At 37.4% G+C, this 27,582-nt stretch overlaps 1 protein-coding gene across 3 annotated transcripts; it reads right to left on the reverse strand.

Annotated features, from left to right (window-relative positions):
- Positions 1–27,532, reverse strand: MTRR (5-methyltetrahydrofolate-homocysteine methyltransferase reductase). 3 transcript variants are annotated; one of them, XM_083865300.1, is made up of 16 exons: positions 27,405–27,532; positions 26,496–26,620; positions 23,536–23,697; positions 19,326–19,479; positions 17,056–17,173; positions 15,778–16,150; positions 12,766–12,888; positions 11,013–11,166; positions 10,131–10,219; positions 8,259–8,439; positions 6,875–6,917; positions 6,262–6,448; positions 3,872–3,990; positions 2,314–2,406; positions 2,048–2,227; positions 1–1,048 (listed from the first exon to the last, which is right to left on the reverse strand). In XM_083865300.1, the coding sequence occupies exons 3-16, from the start codon at positions 23,677–23,679 to the stop codon at positions 904–906; spliced, it is 2,103 nt and encodes a 700-aa protein (XP_083721426.1). In that variant the 5' UTR covers positions 23,680–23,697; positions 26,496–26,620; positions 27,405–27,532; the 3' UTR covers positions 1–903. The 3 variants fall into 3 exon arrangements, with proteins under 3 accessions (XP_083721426.1, XP_083721424.1, XP_083721425.1); XM_083865298.1 differs by lacking the exon at positions 1–1,048 and having other exon boundaries at positions 2,078–2,406; positions 27,341–27,451; XM_083865299.1 differs by lacking the exons at positions 1–1,048; positions 23,536–23,697 and having other exon boundaries at positions 2,078–2,406.
- Between the last annotated feature and the right edge of the window lie 50 nt (positions 27,533–27,582).

The raw sequence follows: 27,582 nt of genomic DNA on the forward strand, positions 1-27,582 counted from the left end.
GAGACACTTCAATAATTTGCTTTCAGACACTTTATTTTGTAGTGGGTGGCCATACGTAAGAGCAATTCATTTCAAACCACCACATTTTCTGTCTTCAACTTAAGAAGATTAATTTAGGAATCTGAGAAAGTATTTACCAAGCAATATTGTTCCATCAACCAAATTTAACGCAACTTGTGAGTTTGCTCACAAGTTAAACCAAAAACACTTCAGAGATGGGAGTGAAAACAATTTCAAAAGAATTATGAAAACAATTTCAAAAGAATTATGCAGGAAGATCTAATCAGCATTAGAACAGTGTGTTGCAAATTTTGAGACATGATGTAATGATGTGATGAAAAAGCTAATTATTTAAAGAGAACTTTGGAGCTGAAATTTTTCAGTAACCAGTAACATCCTGGACATTCATTCCTTTTGAAAGTTACTGTCATTGAGCAAGAACAAAAAATATACCAGTCTTAGGAAGTATCTAGGAGTGTTCAAGTAGGTTGTGGCAAGTCAGTAATGTATTTCATGACGTACAGATCAGTGTGTACCATATTTATTCTGTAGCTTCTTTATATATATATACTATAGGAAAAGATACATGATGTAATGTTAACATACAATTATGCTTGCACAAGTGGAGGAGGTTTTAGTTTATACAGCAACTTAATCTTAAGATGAGAAAATCAAGGCACTGAGACAGTCCATTATGAAACATCTCTAAAAAACCATACTCTTCAAAGGCCAGCCGGGTTTGTTGTCATTTAAAAGGTTTCATGTTTCTGTTGGAAAGGTCAATAAAGAAAGTTAACCTTTGTGCGACTACTGACAGAACTCTTGGCAGTAACTTTTAGTCAAAAACACATGTGTGTAAAAGGAAGTATTTTGCACTACAAAGATACAGGAAAAGCTAAGCATTTAGCTCCAAACATCCTGCAAATATCGTTTTTCTTCTCGAAGCGTGGCCAGGATTTTCATTGCTTCCAATTTGTCAGCTTCCATTTCCATGCTTAAAATGTCTACTACGGCATCACTTACATCATCAGCCATGTGCTTCTTATCTCTGAAAAATAAAAAATAGGGGAGGAAAAGCATAATAGTGTATTTTTCCATCTATCAATAGGTTCAGAGGCAGGACAATATAGGAAAGAATCATTAAAAAATCCAAACCAAAAATATAGCTTTTATATTTTACAGCATGATTCTCAGAGTTTTCCTGCAGCTGAGCATTGACATTAACTAGGGTTTCTCTCATTCAAACACTACATGGTTTTCAGCATGCTGTAATTCATAAGTAAAAAATCTTGCAATCCTAGCTGAGCTGCCAGAGAATAACTGGTTTCTTTAAGGAAGAACTGGACCTACTGAATGGGTTTTGATGCCTAAATCACTACATGCTTCCAATATAAAAGAAAAAAAAAAAACCAACAAAAATTGTTACCAAACCTTGCTTATTAATAATACTATTTTTAATACAAATACCTGACATTTATATCTGCAGGAGAACACATTAACATTAGGGCCTATATTCAGTTTGTCCATTTATCAACTAACTTCCTAAAAATCTTGAATCTCCTGGTAAGTTAGCATCCACAAACAGAACCTCCCACCATAAAATTAATTACAATGACAGAGCTTTAGCATTCTGGAGCACCCAAACCTGGAACACAGCAGAAGACTGCTATTGTCTCACAGATGAGTAGTTTCTCATCACATCTACTCATATATCTCATTTTCTGAAGAGAAATCTATTGGCTTGAAATCTCCTATAATTTAATTGAATACTGAACAAACAAACAAACAAACAAAAAAAAAAAAAAAAAAAAAAAAAAAAAAAAAAAGGAAAATAAATAATAAGCAACTAAAACAGTCAGTAGAACTATGTGGTTACAAGCTGTATTTCAAGGTTCTACTGGAAGACAGTGGACACAGAGATGACAGTCTAGCTCTCAAAGAAGGCTCAGCATCATATTGGTCCAGTCCTTCAGACAGCTCTAAGTCTTTCTAAAGCCTCAAACTTCTGCTACTCTCTTTCTGAACAGTCCATTTCCACTCTACTCACCCACACACATAGAAGTAACCTCTGTCTTTCAACAGGACTCTGGCAACTTCCTTAGCACAAAGCCTAAGGACATCTTGCACATATTTAGGTGGGGCCACTTCCGCAGTTGAAGAGTCTCTTGAGAAACAAACCTTAAGATGAGTTAAGGTTCCATTTTTAAGAAAACATTGGAGCTCATCTCTGAAAGGTAATAAAAATCTGTTGGCAATGGCTCAGAGATGAGCATTCCCTCATGAATACAAAGTGGTGTCAAATAGTGAGCTTGCCTGAACAAATAGTCTCGGTCCTGATGCCGACAACCGAAAAACAGCCACGTTTCTCCAAATTCCCAGTCTGTATGCTGTTCTTTGAGCTTTTGCCTGAAGAGACAAAAAAAATCCAATCCTGTTTTATCAAGCACAGAATCTGAAACATCCATAAGCTAATTTTCATTTAAAGTAGTATTTTAAAAAAAGCTCTGGACTGGCAGAAATGTGAAACAATTTAGGTAAATCAAAGTCAAACCCTCATTTGATTTTCTTGACTACTCACTTTCAGACCAGCTCAAGACCAATCAACTTCAAATTTTGGGGTTTTTTTGGCCATAGTTTCATATTGGAATAGTCAAGACTGACACATCCAAACATCTCAAAAAATAATCCTGACTGCTGAATAAGGAGATCACTACCTTTTATCCTTCATTGGGAGCTATGTAAAACCAACTGGGATAACTAAGCAGTTCAGAAGGCTTTCTATTTAGCTCAGATACCTGCTAGATTTTATGAATAACAATTTATTAACTACCACATCGTGAGAAAAATTATTTAATTTTTTAAAAATAATTCTGGAAGTATTATTTTAAAGGAGTTTTAGCTGCCATTTTCTAGTTATATTGTGAGAGAGATATTTCATTTCTACTTTAAAATAAAATGCAAAATACTTTTGAGAGGTAAAAGTATATTCGGGAATCAAAATTAAGGAGTATATAATGATTTGGTTAAAGCAAAGCATGGAGTTAGAAACCTCAAGTCAAAATTTCACTCATCTCTCAAATAAAATGTTTTAAAAATTGTTTTAGGACCCAAGAAACTTTATTATCTTGCTGGAATTACTGAGTCACGCTGGAATATGTGTTGATTACGTTTAAAACTTAGAACCATTCCCACCCAAATACCTCACTCCTCCTGTTCTTCTTATGCTCAGAATGATCAAGTTTTTACATATTCTTGGTGATGTGCTGTCACTTTTTAGACAAACATCTCTTTGCCTTGCAAAATTACGCTGCTGGAGTTGGAGAGGGAAAATAAAAGATCCACCTTCCCTCACACACAAACTCCCAAACACCAAGACTACTGCTGAGTTGAAGGTTCTGGTGCCAAGCTCCTTATCTCAAAACATCAAAATGTAAACAACACAGAAATAAGAGAATATAGGAGAAAACTTGACATTCATCATGCCTTTTAATATAGATGTGACTTCTCAAGGAGTTGGATTTTGAACAACAAACTTAAGCAAATCAACACTTCATAAAAACTATCCTCCTCTTACAAGACTTCCATCAGCAACACAGACTGATAAAGGATTTAATTTCTCATTAGTATTTCGGCAATTCTTATGTATCTACTATTAATGGTAAATACAGTCAGATAAAAATGTAAATTTTACTACTTTGAAAAACAAATAAATAAACAAAATTTGTTTAAAATTATTAAGACTGCTTATAATCAGCATATCACCATTAGAAAAAAGAAAAAACCCATGAACTGCATTTATACTCAAACCCTCAGGCTGTATTTCTCCTCAACATAAAAAAGGCTGCTCTCCAGGCAACAACTTGGTACATACCTGTGTTGTAGGAAACCAATAAATGGTGAAATTCCTGTTCCTGGACCAACCATAATGAATGGCACAGATGGGTCCGCAGGTAAGTGGAAAGCATTGTTTGGCCGAGGAAAAATAGAGATCTAAAATTAAATTAGATAAAATATAATTAATTGAAAGGTATTCTTAAGCAGTGAAAACACCGTGACATTTTTAGAACCTTCAGGATATTTAAACAGCATATGTACCCACACACCCTTCTAAATCCTGAGCTTCAGAGTTCATCTTTAATGCCACACAGACATTTAGAATAAAATCTCACAGAAGTCTCTGGAGGAAAAAAAAAAAACAAACAAAACAACACAAAAACCACACCATATTTACCAAACTATTAATCCATCTGGAGGAAAACTGAGATAAACCACACAGGCATGAGTTTCTGAATATGAAAACTGATTGCACCACAAATTTGGGGAATACTGTTACAGAATGCACAGAAAGTTTGGTGTTGGTATTTGAAGGGCAGTAAAGCTAGTTTATTGCTATTAAAGGCAACTCAACCTTTGTGGACTGTCAGGATTTGTTTATATTGAATTGAAGCCCACTGGTAAAGAGCCTGCTTTCTTAATTTTCAAAAAAGTTTCATATGATTTCCAAAAGTGCATATGTGAGGGGTGAGGGGAGGCATGTAGCAACTCAAAGATCTTGGAAAATATTTTATATAATCCCAGTGATAAACAGTAATGCTAATTTTCTGTGTCAGAAAGGAAGCATTATTTTCAGAGGAGTGCTATACCTATCCTCTGAGACGTGGCCAATATAATTTATAGAAAACAAGAGATTACTATTTTTAATTCTAAAAGATTATCCAAGACTCAACAGCAGCCATAGTATATCTTCATCCATTAAAGTAATAAGCAAATATCCAATTTATTTTGCACATTAATTATGAAAGGATTTGAATTTACTTTGAAGTTTAAGGAAGGAGATAGGTACTATACCAAGTATTTAAACTTTATTGTGTAAATATGAATGGTTTAGCACTAGTCATCTTTTTATACTTTAATTCACTACAGACATAACAATGTTAAAGAGCATTATTTTCCTACTTTCATGATGATAAAAAAATAGAGTAATTCTTGCTGGTAGGGAGCAATACTTTATATATATACACTTCACATCACACTTGAGTTAGGAGGCTATTTACCCTATTAATGATTCCAAACTGGCCATTCTTTCAAAACAGACTGCAAATGGTAAACACATTTATACTGTAAAGTGCATTCAATTAATCTAATATATTTTTGCATAAGATCACACTCATCTATTTTGTATTGTTATTCCATATATTTCTGCAATCTATGTGGATTGCTGCACATTTATCTATGCTGAATTCTAGCTTTTGCAGTTGATGGAAACAGTTCTAAACTTTATCCAGACTCATTTCATAATAATATTTTTTTTCTTTTTAGCCACTTCTTTTTCTTGTTTGATCTTAAATTAACTTCAAATTAATTATATTTTAAATAAAGAGCAGATGTGAACACTGGAGTAAGATATATAATGCACATATTAATCCTTGCATTAGTTTGAAAAAATTAAGATAACTTGTATGGTGTTTTTTCCCATTTTTTCTGAGTGACACCTTGAATTACTAGCACCGTTTTCTTTCAACCGAATTCTATTCCTGTTTCCATTTTTCATAATGAAATATAAATTAGGCTGCCAGTACTTCTATTTGAGAAAAGATATGTATATCACACATATCAATTATACAGTAGAATTCCAATTTTTTAATAATTAGCTTAGACCTAGTGACTTTGAGATCGATTAATTACACAGAATCTCTGCCGCAAAATGAAACACGGGGAAAAAAAAAAAAAAAAAAACCTACTCCAGCAGTATCAGCTGGAGAAACAATCACTGATACATATCAGAAAAAAACCAGATGACTGTCTCCTGTCATATTCAATAACCTGGCCTTTGCAAACTCTGGAAGACCTGACAAGAAGTGTGAGTTTTACAGTTTCTCCCCTATTACCTGCCACTGTTTCCTAGAAATGACCAAGTGTCTCTCTCTTGTCATGCAAACAGCCATAACCATTTAATTACATAGTGGTAGTTTAGTCCAGGAACACAACCTTCAAGATACACTTAGGACTACAGAGGGCTGGAAAACAACTCTGGCCTTTCAGTAATGGGAAATTTCCCAACTTAGATATGCTTAGATAAGTAAAACAAGTTTAGTGTTTAGGAATGAAGTTTCTGGACATGTTATACAGAAGTAGGTGCAAAATTAAGGTGTATGCTGCCGAAACACCTGCACTACATCACACCAGTGAACGAAGAAACACGCAATTGTCTCAGACATGCATAAATTTTACAGTTAATGACCTTAGATCTAATATTCATACCCTTTCAGTTGAAGAGCTTTCTCCTTTTGTATCCAGAGAGTTTTTGCTGGGGTGCAGTAGAGGTGCAACTAACTCAGCAAGCCACCCTGTACATACTCCTTTCCGTGAGACTGGTCTAGAGGGACCGGCAGGGAACTCCACAACATTAAACACAAAGCGCAGCCGTCCTGGCTGATATAAGTTTGAACTGCAAAGACAAAAATACTTAAAAACCAACCCAAAACCTGAAGTCAGCTGTACAATCTTGCAGTGGGTCTGTTTGCTGTCCAAACCATTTCAATTGAATCAAGATTCTCAGTGTTTAGTTAACTGCATAATATTTTCATTTAGTTAGAAATTGTCTTAAGCCTGGACTCAGAGGCCAGTGTCTACAGAAGGGAATCCAAATTCCTACCAAATTCATGTGTGTGTGAGCTTATTTTTGAGAGCTTAACCAAAGCCTTGCCACACACTTAATATTCTTTGCAATAGTCAATGTTTTTTGCAATAGGGTTACAACTACATTTTCTCCTTCACTCTTCTCCTTCTTTCTCAGATTATAACATACATAAACACATATGAAAAAAAAAAAAAATACCCAAATAACTAAGATGTAATTTGAATATTTCATTACCTTGACACTGAGTAGGATCTGGCTTGTAATTTAGGAAGATGCTCTGAAGAAGAGAAAAAAAAATCACTTATTTGATTCTCCTCAGTGAAGATATGGTATAATGAGTGTTTACACTACAACAGATTACAAGGTATTTTAATTTAACTCTAATTTTATTCTAGTAACATTCAGTCTTTGTGGTTCAGAAACAAGCAATTAAGACCTGAACTCTATTTCAAACAGGTTTTAGACTTTGTGGAACATTAATAAGAGATCCTATAAAATGAGACCATAACAGTTAATTTATGGGGTTCTTGGTCAAACGAAAGGGACTGTAAGGTGTACAGAAGAGATGCCAGTAGCTAGCAGATGAGGTGAAGCTTGAAATTTAATTTTCTCCAGCTTTCCTCTATGAGCTCAAAAGCTCTCACAAAGAGATTGCTTGATTCAAAGTCTCCTATATATAATGTCCTAGAAGCAGATGTGCCAGCTCATTTTCAAACCACTGATTACCTATGCAAAGTTTTGAAATCTCAGCTGAAAAAACAAGACACAGGAGTTCATGGGACATTTTTTGAACAAGCAATCTCCTATATATATCGCACACACACATTTATATCTATATATGTATGTACATAAGCAGAACTACCATTTTTGCCAATACATGCACACCCTGACATATTTTAAAGGTGCTCTGCTACATAAGATAGTTGCCAGGCAGAGCTAAGAAAAGGTAGAGCAGTGAAATCACTTAAAGAAGACACTAAATCCATTCAGCAATTTTGGGTAAGGGTAGACAAGATGACTGCAAGAACACAGAAAGCAATTTCTTTGACTCATATTATGAAACATATTAATAAACTCTGGATTTTAATTTGAAAAATAGCTGCCAGCAACTTCAGATGTATTTGACATGGTTAGAATTGTAGTCTCATCCTTTCAGTATTTTATATCAGGAACCCAGTGAGTGTGTTAGACACAACATAAATACAAATATACTGGGAAAACCATTGTGTTTTAACAGGTAAAAGTGCAAGAAAAGACCATGTTGGCAGAGAAATTAGGAGTTGTAAAAATACGTCTTTTTTAAATGTAAGCAATTGATGAACCAATTCATAAAGACCCTAATCCTGCAAGCACCTTATTCTTACTTTTTATGCACAGGAGTAATCCAGAGTCAAAGCATTGGTATGAACCTAAATGCTTGCAAAAAAAAAAGCCAAAGACTACAAACTGTAGAACAGAGCTTTGTCCCCCAACAACAGTTTCAGCTTGATCACTATAGAAACTATAATGTTCCTAAAACAGTTAACTGAACAGTTACTCCTCTTTCTTGGGAAATTGAACATTTAGTCTGACACATTTTCAGAAACCAAATCTAATTAAATCTAAATCAGTCTTTTACCAATTAACAGGCTTAGTGAAGGCTTGCAGCTTGGAAAAGCATGAAGTAAATCCAGGAGGCAAACATTAGAATCTCTAATAAAGTGAGTGTAATCAGAGGCTCCTTGTCTGCTGCACAGTTCTTGAAGCCTCCGTTTTTCTCCAGCATCACTGGTACATTCTACAAGAGCTCGCAGAAATGCCTGCAGGGAAGAAAGGAAAGAGTGAAAAAACTTGTCCATTTGGGAAAACGGTCACAAAACTGGGAAAAATTTGGGTTGCCTGGGGACAGGAATTAATTAGGTTAATAGATAATACACTTTATTTCTCTTTTTTTTTTTCATTGCTCTTCTAACGTCTACAACAAACCAGCACATCAGAAAATCCTACTTAGCCCGAGCTAAGACAGAACAGACAAAACAAACAGGCACAAGCCACTCCCCCCAAAATTCCAGATGTTTGAAAGATGTTCTTATTGCCCCTATTTACACCACAGTTAGGCAGCTCCATAACACAATTCAAGACAAAACAACATTTGCTAAGTTACAGAAGCCAGGAAATGAATAACAAAAATCTTAGAAGAGATACGACTATAAATAAAGGATGCTATTAAATGAGTCATGTTAATGTTGTTGTGGTGTTTTATTCTATACTTTATGCCTGCATACTGGTAATGTAAATTTTTCTTAAAGGAAAGTTAAATTGAGCATTTTAAGGTAAAGTGAAGATCAGATGTAATTAGTTACAAGTTCTTTTCAAAAAAGGAAGATGGAAATAGACAGAGTGCATAAAAGAAAAGTGATAGAAAACACCAAATGCAATCAGATGACACATTCTACACAAAGGAATACTTGGAAAATAATGTGTGCTCAACCACAGAGCTTCCAGACAATAGTTTTGAGTATGGAGTTACATAAAGCACATTTTAGGCTGAAGACTTAATACAGAAGACAGGTTATAAAAACTGGCTTCAGTGCTATTCCCCAGCCAGTACTCTCTGCCTACTCTTATTGCTGAGACAAAATTTCAAAACCATTAAATGTGGTTTTGAAAAGGTTGAAACAACAGGAAGATTCTCTTCTGCTGTAGAATCCACTAAATTGAGTAAAAAGGTCCTCCCAAAAACTGATTTCCCTCAGAGACCCGACCCCACAATCATTTAGCTTCATCTTTCATATAAAGTTATCTTTAAAATGTATTTTTACAATACCAGAAATACAGATGCATTTTCAGTCAGAAGCTTTGAATTTTTTACATGCACAAAATAAAAGGAAAATAAGATATACATGTTGTGAGAACAAATACTATAAAAGCAAAAATCTTTTTTGAATTCTGCTAGGTTACTGAAATGTTAAAGAAAAGCTTTAAAATTTCACAGATTTCACACAATATTGTGAGTTGGAAGGGGCTCACAAGGATCACTGTCTGCAGCTCTTAAGTGAATGGCCCACACAGGGTTACTAGCACCATGCTCTGACCAACTGAGCTCATGTAAAGGGCACTGTGGTACATTTGCATGCAGCAACATGTGTCTCTTGAGCAACAGAATTTGACAGATGTGGCTCCCTCTGATTAAAAAGCCTCTTTACTTCAAAATGACTACAGGGCTCTAGGTCCAGTCAGCCTTCCCAGTTATCTGGCACCAAGTTATCTAATACTTTTCTGCTTACTTCCAGACTAATCATGAATCAAGATACCGCATAGCAGGAATGCCTGCCAGATAAACTACCAGAAGTGACATTTCTCAGAGTAAAGTACAAACAGTAGCAGACAAACTGACAATCCTTATTCACCAAGAAATTCTGTAACTACACACAAAGCAAGGACAGATCTGTAAGAGAACACATAGCATAGAATTACTTATTTCTCATTAGAAGAAAAAACACATAAGCACCTTTTTGGGAATTGCTCTGATTTCCAGACACCACGTTAGAATGAATTTGATAGTGCTTCTTTCAGGGATGTGTTGTGGACGAGAAGCTCCTAGTTCCAATGGAAAACAAACAAACAAACAACAAAAACCAAGTAAAAAGTGCATCTATTAATATACAAAGGTGACATAACACATCTCACACTTAATGGACAATTTTTGCAGCTCTCAAAGATGCAGGGAATCTCATAGTGAGAACTGATTTAGCTCTAACCAGAACAAAAGAGCCCTACACCATCCTGTGGAAATAAAGGCACATCTCAGCAGCACAATTAAGACACCAACTGCAATGCAAGAGAGGAGTAATTCACACAGGTCCAGCTGGCAGTGCACAGGCACACTCTGAACCTACAGCTACTCTTTCTGAAGCATTGCATCATAAGACTCAGCAGAACATCCATAGACCTACAGGTCCATTAGAAGGCACCTTGCAACAGCACTAAGACTTGTCCTTGAGGAGTGCAGCTCTCTTAGGATGTAAAACAGATTGACATGCAGTGTTGTGCAAGGAGATTTTACTTTCAAGTGGGGGATTGTAAGGTTATGTGATTAAAGCCTTATCTCCATAAACATGAAGGAGCACAGAGTAAGAATGAGATGGATGAATGCCAATGCCAGGCTGCAGTTCCCAGTCAAGAGCTCATCCACTCTCATCTACAGTAAAACAAACCAGCAGCAGCATTTTTGTGCATCATCTTTTTTGACACATCACTGTGACTTCTAACATGCCTGCATGGAAAGACAACTGTGTTCCCACACTAAAGGTAAAAATGTTCAAAACTATGCACACCAACTCCTACCCACACAGAAAGGAGCACTGGTCCGTGACATTGCATCACAACATACCTTTCTTTTTAGTGCCCTGCTTAACTTTTACACAAACAAAGTCATCTCCTTTTTCAGAAAGTCCCAAAATGTGAAGAAGCTCTTCCACTTCACTGACATTGTTGGGACATATTACACAGAAAGCATCTCCAGGTTGGTACTCAAAGGCTGTATCCTGTTTTAAAACATGAAACATTTCTATTAAATCTTACTACAAACCAAGGCATTCCCATTTCTGACAACAACCTTCCTAATATTGTGCTCACATTAAGTAAAATATTCTTTTTCTCTGTACTAACACTTTGCTGTTTTGAGCACATCATAAATGAAGTACTCATGTTTTCCTTCCAGGCTTAACCTCACTAATTAGAAAAAGTCTTTCCTTATCTGGTTTAATATTTGGACACTCTTTAATGAGAACTGCTGAGCAGCCCAAACAGAAGGAAAATAAATACGTATTAAGAGGTTGTGTTATATAATCAGCCCAGATCATTAATTACTGATGTTCTACATTCTCCAGTGTGAGAAGAGCACAGAAATGAAGTCCTCATAACTAATGCAACTCTTTATACAGATGCATCATCACTAAAAGAAAATTTGCTGGTTAAACTATTTGATGAATTGTGACAGAAATTACCAGAATTACTTTTATTTTTTTTGAGGAAAAAAGAAAAATAACCGGACAAGAGCACAGTGAAAATTCAGATCTTAAGACCTAGATTTTACTTAGCTGCCTGAGATTCTTGTGTGCAACTCAAGCTTCTGCCTGTTAAAGGAATATGCAGAATTATACTTGCATCATTATGTTTCCCTTATGCATCAGGTGAGTGACCTGCATACACAGACTGACAAGAATGTTAGGTGAAAAAGGCAAGAAAATGCTTACATTTTCAGTGGGTGCTGATGACAGAATGCATCTATACACACAAATACATGCAAAAAGCCATGTCACTCAAAGAATCAGCTGCTTGAAACTTAACAGAATCTATTTATAACTGAGATTTAAAGATGTCACATGTATTGAGACAGATTAGGCTAAGAAAGTCCAACAGAATTACTGCTAAAAATCACAATATCCCAAAAGTAATATTCTATCAATTTGAGAAACCACTCAAAAGCAACATCCTTTCCTTTTCAAGATTTCTTGTAAAGTAATATCGAGGACTCCTTTCATCTTCAAACCAGTATACAAAATATGATCGTCAGTGAATAAACTAAACCAGTTTTTTAACTGAGGGTAACTGAGGTTGACAGTTTGAGTAGCATGTTAACAAGGCACAGCAAATGGATGTCAAAGGCAGAAACAGTGCTCAAGAGCTAACAATTCCTTTCGCTTGATACTATTACTACTTGTGTAGATTACCCACCATAGTGAACAGTCACAATCTACTAGAAAGTTTCTGAATATTCTTCAAGTTGTATACTTAAAAACTGAAAGATTATTCTTTTAGAGTATTTCCTGACTGCCTTTCTCCACTGCAAATTCTCTTCATAAAGGTATTTCACTCAATATGATATCCATGGAACAACAAAGAAATTAACTCTACGCTTTGTTCCGGTTTTGACTTTCATGAAGTCCTATTTTTCTGCGAATAAATCAAACTTTACATTTACAAAACGGATCAGTGTAAGATGACATCCTATTGTAGAGAGAATTATTTTTTTCTTTTTAAACGGTCAAATAAGTAATTTTTCCCCCCAGTTATTATACATAATACACATGTTTTTCACCCTTTATTTTAACCCACTAAAGAAAAAGCCATCATCAACTTACAGCAATATCAAGCTCTAAGAGCAATGCAGTTTTTATTGCATCTTCCCTAGTGAGCTGCACTGCTTTTGTAACTGGCACTTCAAAGGTTGTTCCCTCTGATATAAGTAAAGACAGATGCGGATTCTGGAAAAGACAACACAAAAACTTACACTAAAAATGCAAATCAGCTTTATGACATCTTACTATGACATACAGGAATTGGTTTCGGTACAGGTTGTTTTTGAAACAATCTCAGAAAACAACTCAAAACAATAAGGAAAAACATGAATCTTCTATATACATAGAGTGTTTTGCTCTTTTTAAAAAATCATATCTAAGCAATAGCTGGCATACATTCAATTAAAAAATTCAGTGGGCTTGAACAGTCTAATGGGCCTACATTATTATCAAACGCAGCGAGCTGTTTCATTTTTCAAGAACTGCCTTGAAAATAGCCAATTAGAGAATGGCATTTATGTTAAACCCCAGAAAATTCCTGCCTAATTAAAGGATTATTAGGTATATAGAATGGACATAGGAAGTAAGAACAGAAGTTACATCATTACAGGTTTACAGTTTAAAGTTTTGGGGTCCATTTGGGTTCTGCTGTTACAGGTAACTTAAAAAGAGTTTTAAACTAGAGCTAATGAGCAAAACCCACTCTACAAGAGTTTCATGTTATAACACAAGTTTTCTACCCAGGTAAAAATGACAAGTATGACAAATGAGCACTACGAATAATACCAGATCACATATGTCAAAGGCTGTCACTTGAAGATCACACTACAGCCCTCACTTCTCCATTGCTATAGTCAGCAAATTTCATTTGAGATCAATGCAGACAAAAATAAAAAGACGTAGGAGGCATACTAAATGCCTATAACAGTACTCTGTCAAATGTAAAGGAATCATCCTACTAATAGGACAATATTCGTTAATCTGAAGATTTCCTACTTAAAATAAGAGACAAGAGAATCATTTGAGACCAACAGCTGGAAGTTTCTTTGCTCTCTTAGGATTTTGACATGGTGATTAATGGCTTGGGCCACATCAAGTCATTGTGCATCAGCTGGACTGTTGTAATTGTCTACATTTGTATTCCCTCCAAGTCAAATTCAAGGCATAATGAAATCAAAATTTAAGCTAAATTGTATTATCTTACACTTCCCACAAATGCTTTAGACTTTTGCTGCTCTGCTATTAGTATGCAGCAACTTGTTAATTCAACCCTGAGACCCAACAGCCCATGACAAGATCATTTAAATAACTGGAGATATCAGGTACCAGGCCGTCTTTAAACAGGGAGTCTCTGGAAATATCCAAATCTCAACTTGATGCATTTCAAAACATACCAACGTCAGCTGTGCTTGGCAAAAAAATACCCACAGCTGCTGTTGCAATGTGAGATACCAAAAAAGGACATGAATTATGGGATACCTGCAAAACCAAACGTGACCCTACATGGAACCTACTTGTTGACAAGGCCTAGCCAACTATGTCAAAAATAGTTCCAATGGAAAAAACCATAAACATGCATTTCATACTTTCCAGGGTTCAAGAAATCCACTCTGTTTTATACCTGAAATCTGGACTATGATCTTTAATCTGTCACAGAGTTCCAGATTAGAAGATTCATAATTTTCCATTTGCTGTTCAAAAGCAAAATTAACTTTTTTTCTACACACCGAAAAGTTAAGGCATCAGTATTAGAACCTGATGAACTATTTCACAGATCAGTCTGAATATATGCTGACTTTAAGAAAATGAGCTCTTTAAAAAACTGTAGCAGCATATTCAACACAACTATTAGTCTTTAATAGAAGAGTATCTCTAAATCATAAACCTCCAATAATTTAATTTGGATTATTAAATTCAACAACCCCAGCAAAACCAACCATACACACCATACACGGTTTAAAAGAAAAGCAAAATTATCCAGTGTTTAAATCTATATACCCTTCTGTAACTATATTAGCTAGGCTAAGTGATTCCCTCAGCATTAACAGTCTCAACAGAGAGAGTGTCAGTCCAGAGGATACTAAAAGGCTCTCATGATCAATGAGCAGCCACACCAGAGGACTGGGCCCAGAAACTCCACCTTAGCTCAGTACTGGTTCTTCAGTCCTGGCCTCAGCTACATTACAGCAGTACTGGGGATCTCAACCACAACCATGCCCATGACTGGACACAGATCCTGTTGATCCAGGCCTGGATCTTGAGACCAGTTTCTTGGCTTGGGCCAAGATTCTCAAAAACCTGCCTGATGATCTGCACTCTTGGCTGATCCTGGCTGCCACCTCCTGGTTTGCATTGCTTGGGTAGTGGGTAGCAATGCTGGCTGTGCTACCACACTCAGCTCATGGCTCCCTAAAAATCTAAAGAGCAGCCAGACTTCACTCCTTCCTTGCATGGATAACTGAAACATTCACCCTCTGCAGGCAATCAGAAAAGTCTGAGTCACTCTTGCCAACTGGAGATGATTTCCAGCTCAGGCTAACTCTTCTCTTGGTACAGCAGGTCTTTGTTCAACGTGGTTCCAACATGAAAAGCATACCTGCTTTTCATCTACAGTTCATCTTCCATCTCCCACAGTAAAACAATGATCATGTTTGCACAATGACAAATTTCTCTGTTACTAAGTAAGCAGCATTTTTTTGAGCAATTCTACAGCCTCTTAGTGCATTCTGAAAGTACTAAAAATTTGAACAGAAACTTCACTGTACTTCTCACTACAGCAAGATGTTTTCACTGTTATAATCCACAGAAGATTTGAATTCTTTCCTTCCTGACAGTGCAATACCAATTTACTATTTAGCTGAATTATATCTTGACATAAGTGTCCATAATCCATATGGTGGCACCTACATTCAATATAAATGTACTCTTTACTTAAAATTCAAAAGCCTCCTGCATTTTGGGGACATATCTCTGTTATGTAAGCATTCACTTGCTCTTTTGAGCCTTATGTAGGAGTATACACTTATACTCCTAACAAGAGCTAGAGGCTTCCATCACTCAAAGGGAAGACCTTACCTCACCCTGGGTGTCCTGAAACTCCACCTCAATATATTCTGGTGGCAGGACAGGAATATTAAGAGCAGACTGAGAGACAGGAGGGACAGAATGAACAAGTGAAGGTTCCGTGTCTCTAGCTGGAGCTGCAAGATTGATGTCATCCAGTTTCTGTGACAGAGTATCAGAAGCCCTTGCTCCCTCATCTTCTAGCTTCAAATCCTGTACTTCGGAGCTTAGCTTTAGTTCATGCACAGCATGTGGAGCTGTAGAGATAGAGCTGGAAACAGCATCGACAGCACTGTTCATGCCTTCTTTCTCTTTCTGCAACTGTAATGCTTCCTTGAGGGCAAGCCAAAGTCCATCAATCCAAGGATCAACCACTAATTCCAGACTGGGAATGGAGGGGAAAAAAGAGAAATGCATGGATGAACTATTGTAACTTGCTGGACTGTTAATTTACAAATAATGAAAGATCACAAAAGCAAAAAACACTATTCATTTTCCATTTTTAATATATTTCTGCAGCTGTTACCAAAATTACTTCTTTGTAAAAAAAATTATTATTTAGTTGTTATCACTATGTAAATTTACGAAGTCTAAAATATATAGCAGCCTTGCTCTTTCAGTTTCTCATTTTTATTTTCATATGCTGAATTTTATGGCAGAAACTTGAAGAAATGGCAGCAGAATGTGCAACTTTTCATTGTGCAACAGCAACATCAATAGCTTACACTAATGGCCCATTTTTATTATTTCAGAACACAAGAGATAAGTTTTATAGTTACAACAAAGTTTGTGTTCAACTGCCTTGCATCATCGTGCACAGAACCAATATAATCAGCAGTTCAAAATAACTAAGCCAAGACTGCAGCCTACTGGCCAGAAAGAACAGCAGAACAGAGAGCTCTTTTCATACATAATTCCTCTACAGCAAAGAAAGAAATCTTCTTACATAATTACTATAAAGTGATCCTCTGTTCATCGCCAAAAGGTAAAAAAGAAAGAAAAAAGAAACTACATTTTCAAACCCCCTCTACTCACTGACTTATTTAATTTCTAAAACTGCTAAATACTATTTTTCCAGGCATTACAGGTGTTTCCTCACATGTTAAAAATGGAGTTTTAATTAATGGCAATTGAGACTGAAAAGATGTACTGTGCTCAGGCAGAACTCATTTCTATGAGGTGCTGAGTATCCAGCTTCAATGGACTTAAAACAGCTCAGAACATTTAGCCAAATGCCTACAAAAATACTGCATCATGAAGAAATAAAATCCAAACCCATTCTGCTCTTACCCTACACAGTCATCTGCTAATCCTGTGTCATAGAAGTGCTGGGCACCAAGTTCTTGAAGTCGTCGGTCTACTGTCCTTCCCCCATTACAGAAGAACATGTACTCTGAATCTCCCAGACCTAGCAAATCCAAGAAAGAGGAATCGTGTCAATCAGGCAGCCTCCCAGGCTACAGAAAGTCAGGACAGAGGAAAGCTGAAAAATCTGCATGAGGGAATATAGTCTAGCAACTTCCTCTGCAGGAAAGATTTCTTTGTAGATCTTGTTTCACCTGCACTGGGTTTTCTGCTCCTTAACTGTTGTGAAGCTGTTTTATATGAAAATGCTCTTTGTTACCAGCTGAACAGTCAATGCGGTCAGGACTGCATGGAAGAGCCAAGATTTCAGGAGGTCACTGATCTACCCCACAAAAATGATCAATCATCCTTTAGAGATCTCTGCCCAACAATCCTGAAGAGCATCAGTTTTAGGTCCATCTTCAAAAATTCTCTAAGTAATCCACACCACTGGTTCACTATTGCTATCAGAAATTTTCACAGCCTGACCCTTTCTTGTATGCCATTTCAAACCACCAGATCTTTATTATTTCCACTTGTGCAGGATTTGGCTGGAAGAGTGTTAGTTTTCCTCATCATAGCTAGTATGGGGCTGCATTTTGGATTTGTGCTGGAAACAGTGTTGATAACTCAGGGATGTTCTTGTTATTGCTGAGCAGAACTTATACAGAACCAAGGCCTTGCCTCTCCTCTCCTGCAAGGAGGGTGGGAGCGCACAAACTGGACATACCTGGGACAGATGACCCCAACAAAACGACCAAAGGGACATCCCATGCCACATGGCATCACGCTCAGCACATAAAGCTGGTGAAAAAATATGGAAGGGGAGGACATATGCAGTAATGGCATTTATTTTCCCAAATCACTGTTATGTGTGATGGAGCTCTGCTTTGCTGGATATGGCTGAAACACCTGCCTGCCCATGGGTAAGGGTGAATGAATTCCTTGATTTGCTTTAATTGTGTTCATGGCTTTTGCCTTCCCTATTAAACTGTCATTATCTCAAGTGTAATCACTTTTACCCTTCCTATTCTCTCCTCAATCCCACCAGGAAAGGGTTGGGGGAGCAAGAAAGCAGCTGTTTGGGGTTTGGTTTCTGGCTGCAGTTAAATCATAATGCCACCTAATAATGAATAATAGAGCATTCCTCTCTCCTTATAACAGCCTTTTTTTTTTTTTTTTTTTAAGAGGACTTCTGCTTTCTCTCAAGTACAGTACATGGAGCAAACATTTCATTGGACCAGTTTAGATGGATACTACAAATGTATTTTTAGACTGATAACTTGTTAAACTTGAATCACATTGTAATTTAGACACCATAATAACTTCTGCCATAATAAAATTCAGGGTTAATACAATACTTATCTTTACACATACCCATATGCAGCTATGAGAAACTTGACCATTTCACAAACTATAATGTGTAACTAGGCAACAGCTTAACAGCTTCTCAAAATGCTACGTGATTAGGATGCATATAGTTCGGACTTCAACATTATATACCCAGTAGAAATTTCCTTCTAATGGGTCCCTTCCTTATTAGAAACTTAGAAGTTTCCTCACTCCCATGTATCAACTTAAACTTGTCAGGTAAAAACAACCTATATTCAAATAGACATTTCTGGAGTTTGTTTATAAATTAAATATGAAAACTCAACAAACTAACCTTACCATCAGCTCAAGATATATCATGTATTCTGCTAAATTTATAGTTTTCTTATCCATCTTTAAGCTGAAGATACATTCATTCTCTTGATGAGTACAACATCCAAAACTAAAGTATTACTACAAATTTAAAGGGATGAGAAGATTAAAGGTTTTTACTTTTAAGAACATTCTTTATTGCTTTTCCCTCTGTAGAGAAAAATGCCCAATGAGTCACACAGTCAAGTAAACTAATCTAGTTTACTAATCTCTGTAGAGACTTGACATGAAATTTAAACTTCAAACAGTTATAAATAGCTTATATCCCATGGTTTTTATGCAAAGAAAATTAAGCTATAAAAAATTACACTGGTAGCTTACATTCAGATAATTTTTGTGATGCTTTTCCTTTATTGCTCATAGAGGACATTATATAAAACTGCTTTTTATAAAAATAAATGTTTTATAAGCACTTAAAAAAGCCCAAAACACCTATTCAGAAATTAAAAAAAAAAAAAAAAATTATTCACTGACACACAAGTTCTGCAATAACATAGAAAATACCAAGTCACCTAGCAATCCATACTGGAGATGTGCAAAATGATCAGGAGGCAAGGTCTTGTCTTGAATTTTCTTTACAAACTTGCGGGCAGTGTCTGGTGGTTCTCCTGTCCCAGTAGTGGAAATAACAATAACTACGGGATCCTTTTCTGTTTCCAGGTTATACTACAAGCAATAGAACAAGTTAAGTTACAAGATGCCATTTGATACATTATTATGGCCTTAGATACTCTATCTCCCACCTTTCTTCTTCCCAAGGGTACACAGAAAACCATTTAAACTCCTTTTCCTATATTAAGCTACAGAAAGTCTTTCAAGTAATTACGAGTAATTTTGGGGATGCGACTTACAATCATATTTGGAGTTTTCAAGACCAGATTTGATAAAGCCCTGAAGAACCTCTTCTCACCTCAACTGACCTTGCTGCAAGATGACCTCACAAAGCCTCTTCCAACCTCAAATATCCTTGATCCAAGGGCAGCATTTTGAGTAGGCTAATATATACACAAAAAAATACTTCACAACTGCACTCAGACAGCTGAAATGCACACTTCTTACAGTATTTTATTTGTCAAGTGGAAAAGGTATTTTTGTATATATGATCACAATCACACAAGCCAAATGGGGTGCGGCCATATAAACTTCAGGGATCATTTTAAGTTCCATTAAGTATCATTGGGTCCTGTCTGATAACTTCCATGTTACAGAATCACAGTATCACAAAACTATGTTGGAAAAGACCTTTGAGATCATCCCACCCAAAAAAAACCCCCAGTGCTTTTGGGGGAACTAAGGTAGCTCTGAAGAGTGATAATCAGACATTGTGACCTACAGTCTGATTAGTTTTGGCCCATTCACCCTTCCCTCAATTCACTTGTCTCTCCTTTGCTAATACTGGTCTCCCACATTTCCCAGAGTTTCATGGAGGCTACTCCCATTATAACAGGTTGACAAGAACTGCCTGTAGAAGGGACTGTGTGTCAGTCTCATAAATTCGGATCTCATGCAACCATTTATTACGTCTCAAGTAAAAAGCACTCAGAATCCTTGAGTCTCCCATCTTTAGTAGGCGCAGCACTGTGCCAATGTGCTGTGGGTCTCATAGCACCCCTATGGCCTGTGGGTGATGACCTCTGTGAAACACAGCTCCAGTCTAGTGTTTGGCAGTGACCTCTGGAAAACACTTCATCCCAGCCCATGCCCCAGCTGTGACTAACACTCAGTCAGCTGTAACTGGCTGAAGTTTGGAAACTTCTAAGGGTAGAGACTGCCCTTTTCTGGGCAGCTTCTTCCATGCAGAACTTCTCCACTAGCGTCAAATCTGAGTTTATCAGGCAGTACCCAATGGATTTGACCTCCTGTTGTCCAGTTTGGCTCACACAGGCTGCAATTAGATCTCTCCTTAGCCTCCTTTTCGCCATAATAAGCAACCTAAGCTTCTTCTACTGCTCCCTGTGGGTTGCAGTTTAAATTATCTCCCAGTTTAATAAAAATAACAGGATTATGAGAAAATAAAAAGAAAGATTGCAAGAGGAGCTGTGTTTAGCTCAGAGCAGTTTCAAGGCTGCAATTCAAAACTCCAGATTTTGAGGAGTTATGTTCTAAACAGCTCCCTCAATAAATCCCTCAAACTTTATCTCCTTGTCAAGCCATGTAAAAAATTACCTGACATCTACAACCCAAAAAAGCTAGGAATATATATAGAAACAGACTAAAAGTGGTTTTGCTGTTGGCAATGTTTCCAAGTCTTTCCTGAAGAAGCTAAAAGCAGTTGCATGGTAAACTTAAATTACTACATGTCTTGCCTCTGACAGTGGCCTACAGCAGAGGCCTAGAGAAGCACAAGTAGAGAGTAAACAAGCAAGGATACTCCCTGGGCACTTTGCCAGACTTCAATGAGTTGTGGTCCAAGAACCTTCCATACAGAGTTTTTGTCTTTTACAAGTTCAGGCAAACTCCAAGTGCTCACAAAATCCTGAAACTTTCAAAACTGAACTCTAAGTTGTACAAAAAACCCTTAAGGGTCCTGTTGCAATAAGGACTCAGATTTTCAAAACTTCCATAGCTGATTTGATAAGTAGAGACCCATAATTTCTGCATTGCCACAGGTGACTACTGCATTTATCAAGAGAATATACACTAAAATGGGCTCCATTAAAAAAAACAAAAAAGATACAAGCTCAGGAACTATGAAGTGGTGTATCAGAAGAGAGGCATAATTAGCTCACTGAATTCTTGCTTACTCCACTGCAGGTTTTTGTCTGCAAACTTAAGACACCTTTTGAAAGCCAAACATTTGGTGACACAGGTTCTGCAATAATTTGTGTCAATTATTGCAAGGTCTGCTACATCACCGGACCAGCAAGAACCTAACACAACTACATGTTTTTTTACTCTACCTTCCACTTCTTCCTATATCCTTTGTTTTTTCAGGTCTGTCTCATTCCTTCTCTTTACTTCAACTGTTCTCCTCAGCTGAGGATACCCATACCAAACAAAAGCAGGGAGCAGCCTGCTCAAGCTGTGTGTGGTTGCTGAAAGAAGAGGATGGGATCAGACAGCCAGGTTTGTCTCACCCAAAATAATACATATCATGACAAATGTACTTATTCAGATAACTCATACAAGGCTGACTACACACACTGTGACCCAGTATGATCTCCATTCAGCCTCCCATTTTTACTGCTCTTCCCTCACTTCCACTTCATTTCAGTCCTCATAAAACATAATCACTGTAATCAACAAAAGATTTATGACCTTATCTCCCCCCTGGGACTGTAGGTGAGAGACACTATTTGGAAACAGCCAGTGTTCCTGAGACCTGAGCAGTATTTGACCATTCACTTTTGAATGGCAAGAAGACCACATTACTATTACTACCTCTGTAACCATCTATTCCATCCACAGACCTTCACAAGGTCTGAAAATACCCAAAAGCTACATAGTCAGACTTTCTAACTGACAAGTAGGGAAAAAACTATAAGCTTATATGTGACAAAATTTACAAAGCTGCAGAAATTACTTTTTTCCTCAATGACCAACTCTCAGATTCTCAATTCATAATTAATTTGCAGCTCTGAATTGGCTTACTAAATTTGGCAAAATACATTTATTTAAGTGGCAGGCCAATAACAGGGCTAGAAATGTTCTAACTATCACCTTCCTGAAACTAATCTCCAAACCTGTCAAATGCAGAAGACATTAAATGCAAGAATATAAGGAAAATCTTCACGTTCCCTGCTGGCTGCATAAGTCTCTTTCTAACACTCAGCTACATTCTTACTGCACGTTCATTCAAAATGTCTCACATTTTCAAGTGCATAAAAAAACCTCTTTTAGATGTTATTTTCTCCTCATCACATATGAAATACCAGGCTATCAAGTTTCAATGGTTTGTTTTTCATATGTTTTTGTTGGAGGCCATACAGTTGAGAGTACTTTGTGAAGGAAATTACAGTCCATAATGCCTTTAGTTACAGAACTAAGTTTTCACATTCTTACTCTTGGATAACAACAAGTAATAAAAAGCCACTTCCTTGTTCCAGCCAAGCTTTTTATTTTGTCCTAGAACTTAGCTTGAAGTGAGTTCTGTAGGAATTGAAATGAGTGCACATGTTAAGCAACACAAGAAGACCTGCAGAAGCTCTGGGCCATGCTGGAGCCCACAGTTAACATGGAACATCAATGCAACAAACAAAATAGAACAAAACAAAACAAAACAAAACAAAAAACCCCCAAAAAAACCCAAACCAACAAACAAACAAAAAAAACCCCACCAACCCAGGAAAGCCACACACACACACAAAAAACCTCCCAAAAACAAAAACACAAACAAAACCAAAACAAACAAACAAGAAAAAAAGAGTAGTACATTTCTAGTAACAGCAGACCTGACCTGTAAATACAGAATTCATTCATGACTGCATACACAAAAAGCTTTCAAGAAGTCACTGAATCATTGTTAGAAGAGAGATAAAGACATTAATTTACAGTTCTAGTAAGAAAAATCACAAGCTGTATCTTTGGCAGAAGGCTATTAAGCAACTGTGAGTATTGGTTGAAATTACTGATTCACAAAGAACAAAAATGTGACACAAGATGCTGTTCTTTTGATGGATGCATCTGCTAGCCTGCATGATTATCAAGAGCCACCACTCTGGCATGTGAAGAAGAATTCAGCTCTTCAATATATATTTTTCAAAACAGCATGAAGTATCTCACCTTATCCATTTCACTTAAACAGTGCAAATCAGCTTCAAGTCCATGGGCACCTGCTTGCTGACATATTTCCTCAGCTATGGCTTTTGCCTGCCCCTTCTGTGTTGCATAGAGGAGCAAAAACCTCCTTTTTGACTCACAGCACATTTTACTTTTTTAGAGACACTGCAGGGGAAAAAAAGAATTTAAAATGTGAATTTCTTGTACGCAGAACAACCAGATTTTACTCTGTTTATAGAATTTAAAAGAAATAAAGATAGCAGCATTGGTGTTTAACTTGGAAATGAGGCATCTACTCTGAAGTGAAGCCATTTCTCACAAGCAAGCTTTGCAGATCAGGTTGCAAAGGACACGTGGTTTTGGTCCTATGTGCTGCACTGCCTTGATGCTGCAGTAATGTTACAATAACTCTGATATCAAGAATCTAGTTTGTAAACAATACAACATGAAAACTTTTTAAATTAAAATATATATTATTTTTATTATATTATTATACATTTTCCATTTCGAGTTAATGACTGCTTTGTTCTCTTTTCTCAGCTGTCTTTGTAAACAAAACAAAACATAGACCTGGTGAAGTCAAACTACAAAGCCTGAAGAAAAAATATTCAATGCTCAGATTCTTCTTTTTTGAAATCAGTTAATTTTTGCTGCTATGACTTTACACCTTATTGTCCACTATGTATTCTGAAGCACAAACTCTGACTTTAAATTTGTATTTCAAAAAGGAGCAAAAAGGAGCTCCTTACACAAGTGCAACCTGACCCTGAGGTTAGCTCAGTTGGTCAGAACACAATGCTAATAACACAAAGGTGTTGGTTTTGATCATTCAGTTTGAAGGAGTTGGACTCAATGATACTTCTGGGTCCCATCCAACACAGACTATTCAGTGATTCTGTGAACTACAGAATTGGCTCTTAGGGGCTTTTTCCTCCTAAAAGTAAGAAACAATCTTAGAGAAATCTGCTGTGGTGTCACCAAGTTCCTTGCAAACAACAGGATGAATGAGATGCATATCCTTATCCATTCACTTGTCCCACAAAAATTTGAATGCAAGAAGTTTTCTTCCATTATTTTGACACAGAGAACACCACAGCAGTAAATAAGAGAGAGAAGCAGAATGTCTTTAGAGTGGACATTGTAAATTAATTTTTTGTCAATATTTTGTCATTGCTAAGGAGGTGCAGTAGAACTCAAATATCTAGAATTAGTACTGATAAATTTTTAGTTCCCAATTTGAAGTACCCTGCCCATGCCTGGGCCCAGTTTGCTGTATTTCACTTATTGCTTCCATAAGGTTCCAACTACACAAAAGCATTCGGTCTCCTAGCCACATACACTGAATTATGGAAACCTGTGACTACATAAATTGATTTTTTTCTCTTTCTCTCAAGAGAAAACAAACACAGTATAAGAATATTGTACTCCATTGATAGGGCAGGATAGTTCTTCCCATAGTGCTGCAGAAGGATTTTCCTACAGGAATTTTTTAAAGCATCAAAAGTAGCAAAACTAAGTGCTAAGTTCTTAAGAGTGCCTGTATCATACATTTATTTCATTGAAAATGTAATTACTAGAAAAAATTGAAGTTTTCATTGTATTTTCTTCGATTATGTTTTCCATTTTAGTTTTCATTTGAAATTAATTACATGTATTATCTAAAATTATTAGTAATTACCTTAACAGTCACCTTTAAATAAATTCATTTACATAACTGGTTTCATATGCATGTGTGCACAGAAGGTGCATACAACAAAACAATCCTCAAAATGAGATTTTTCACCTTCCATTTCCAAAAGAAAAAAATACACTAATTATGATGATTCATATACAATAACGTAAATACAGTTTAAATACCCTCAGATCCCTGTATTAATATAGATTCATCCTGGTCATGTGCTGTGTTTTCACCTAACTCTCTTGTCAGCAGGTGGCATCACCCAACCACAAATGGAAAGAAACAATAAAGACAAAGTGGTGCTTCATGACTACATTCTTTCTCATAGCTCAGAAAAGGAGAAAAAATAAACAGTTTTCCACTAAGATCACACACAGCACAGATACCTTCTATACAAGAAAAGCTGAAGAGTAAGTTGCCAATATTATAGCCCAGGCATTACCAACGAGAGTCAGTTAGAACAAGAGCCAGCTTGGGAAGCTGTTAATATTTAAGAAGCATAAAAATTTGCAAGAGTAGGGGGAATGGAGAAGGCAACAGAAGGAAGAGCAGCCAAGATGTGGTCTGACATGGTCAGATGTTGCCTAACAGTGTTATGACCTCTGCTTATGTCTGGCAGAGCAGCCAGGATTCCTGTAAGACATTGTGAGCTTTCTACTCCAGCTAGTATAGCAACAATAAAGGGTGCAAAAAGCAGGCACACACATTTTTGGGGGATATATATGAACTTGGAGAGGTTTTTCAGTAGTGAATGGACCAGTAGATTGCCTAGAGACACAAAAACCTGGAGCAACCACACCTCCCACAGATGGCATGTGGAAACAAGAGAACTCATGCAGCCAGAAGAGACAATGATGCTGGAGATGCACATGCAGATCTCCTGAGACAGGGACTGTGTGTGTATGCCACAGTGTGAACGAATCCTTGTGGCAATGGGAGAGAACACAATTAGACAATTCCTTGGAATTAGATTCAGAAAGCTGTTTAAATATTTGTGGCATTAGTTAACATTTTCCAGGCACCTAGAATTGTATCTGTTGCATTGTTGCTATTGATCTTAAATCTGTAATTCAATTAACTGACTAGTTTATTTAATTCCCTAAAAGTTAATTATGTCAACAACAACAGACCAATAAATTCCTTTGATCATGATTTGATCTAAACTAAACAAGTTGAAGAGTTTCACCCTGCAAACACGTCTTCTCTCTGTCATCAACAGTAAGATCTTTGTGCACAGGCTGCTAAGTGATGCCTGCTCAAAGAGAGGAAAATCAGTCATGCCTACCTGCAGATGGACAACCATAAACCAGGAACACACCTGCTGTCAGACCAGCATGCTGCTCTCGCTTTGCTGCTCTACACACTCTTCAAAGACGCTATGCCACTTCCACTTACGGGATACAAGTTCAACTGGAATAAATAGGGAGGAAAAAGGTCATTCTTGAGCTATTAAGCTTTCTGAAGAATCCCTGTAACTTTAATAGGACTATCACACCAGCAGCCTTTAACATGTTGTTGTGCTGGTAAACATATCAAAAACAACCCTTAAGCTGCGAAAACAACCCATGATTTGCTGGATCGAACCAGGACTTAACACGAAACTAATTATGAAATTCCCAATTACAACTCATATGACCCAATACTTGGAAATGCCAGAAAGCTGACAGTCCACAGAAGATTAGCAGCTGCCTGAGGCCCCAGGGTGTCGGAGCAGCCAAGGCACGCAGGGATGCCGCTGGCCCACGTGTGCTGCCCCGGCCAGGCCGGACCGCCGACGGCACAGACCGGCTCTGTCAAACAGAAACTGCGCGGACACGGACCGGGTAAAAAAAAGGCAAAAAACTTCAGTGCACATGCTGTTAACTCTGTCATCAGTAGATGGATAAACTCCTTAGATCTTCATTCAACCTGAACTGCACACATGGAGGAGTTTCACCCTTCTGAAACTCAGAGTAACGTCTTCTTTCTGTCATCAACCACAAGAGCCTACACGCCCCGCTCTGCGGCTTTAACCCGGCTTTGGGACCGTGCCTTGAGCCACGAAACCATTCCCAAGCCACTTGTTCAACAGCTTGCGACTTGCTCAGCAGCATTCTAGGGCCAAGACAAATACTACGGCGAAATACAAACCCCCGGCCCCGCACAGCTGCTCCGCCCCGGCCCCGCTGTCCCCCAGAGCGGGGAAGGGCAGTACTTGCGCTGGAGGACGCGGTGCGCACGGGCACGAGCACGAATCCCACTGCCGAAGCAAAGCGCCAGCGCCAGCCCCCGCTCCGAGACTCCCCGGGCAGCGCCGGGCCGGGCCGTGCCGGGGCGGATGCAGCGGCAGCGGCAGCGCGGGCAGGGGGCCGGGCAGGAGGCGAGGCCGGGCC

This window comes from Zosterops lateralis (genome assembly GCF_965231275.1).
Source record: "Zosterops lateralis genome assembly, chromosome: 1".
Classification (NCBI taxonomy): domain Eukaryota; kingdom Metazoa; phylum Chordata; class Aves; order Passeriformes; family Zosteropidae; genus Zosterops; species Zosterops lateralis.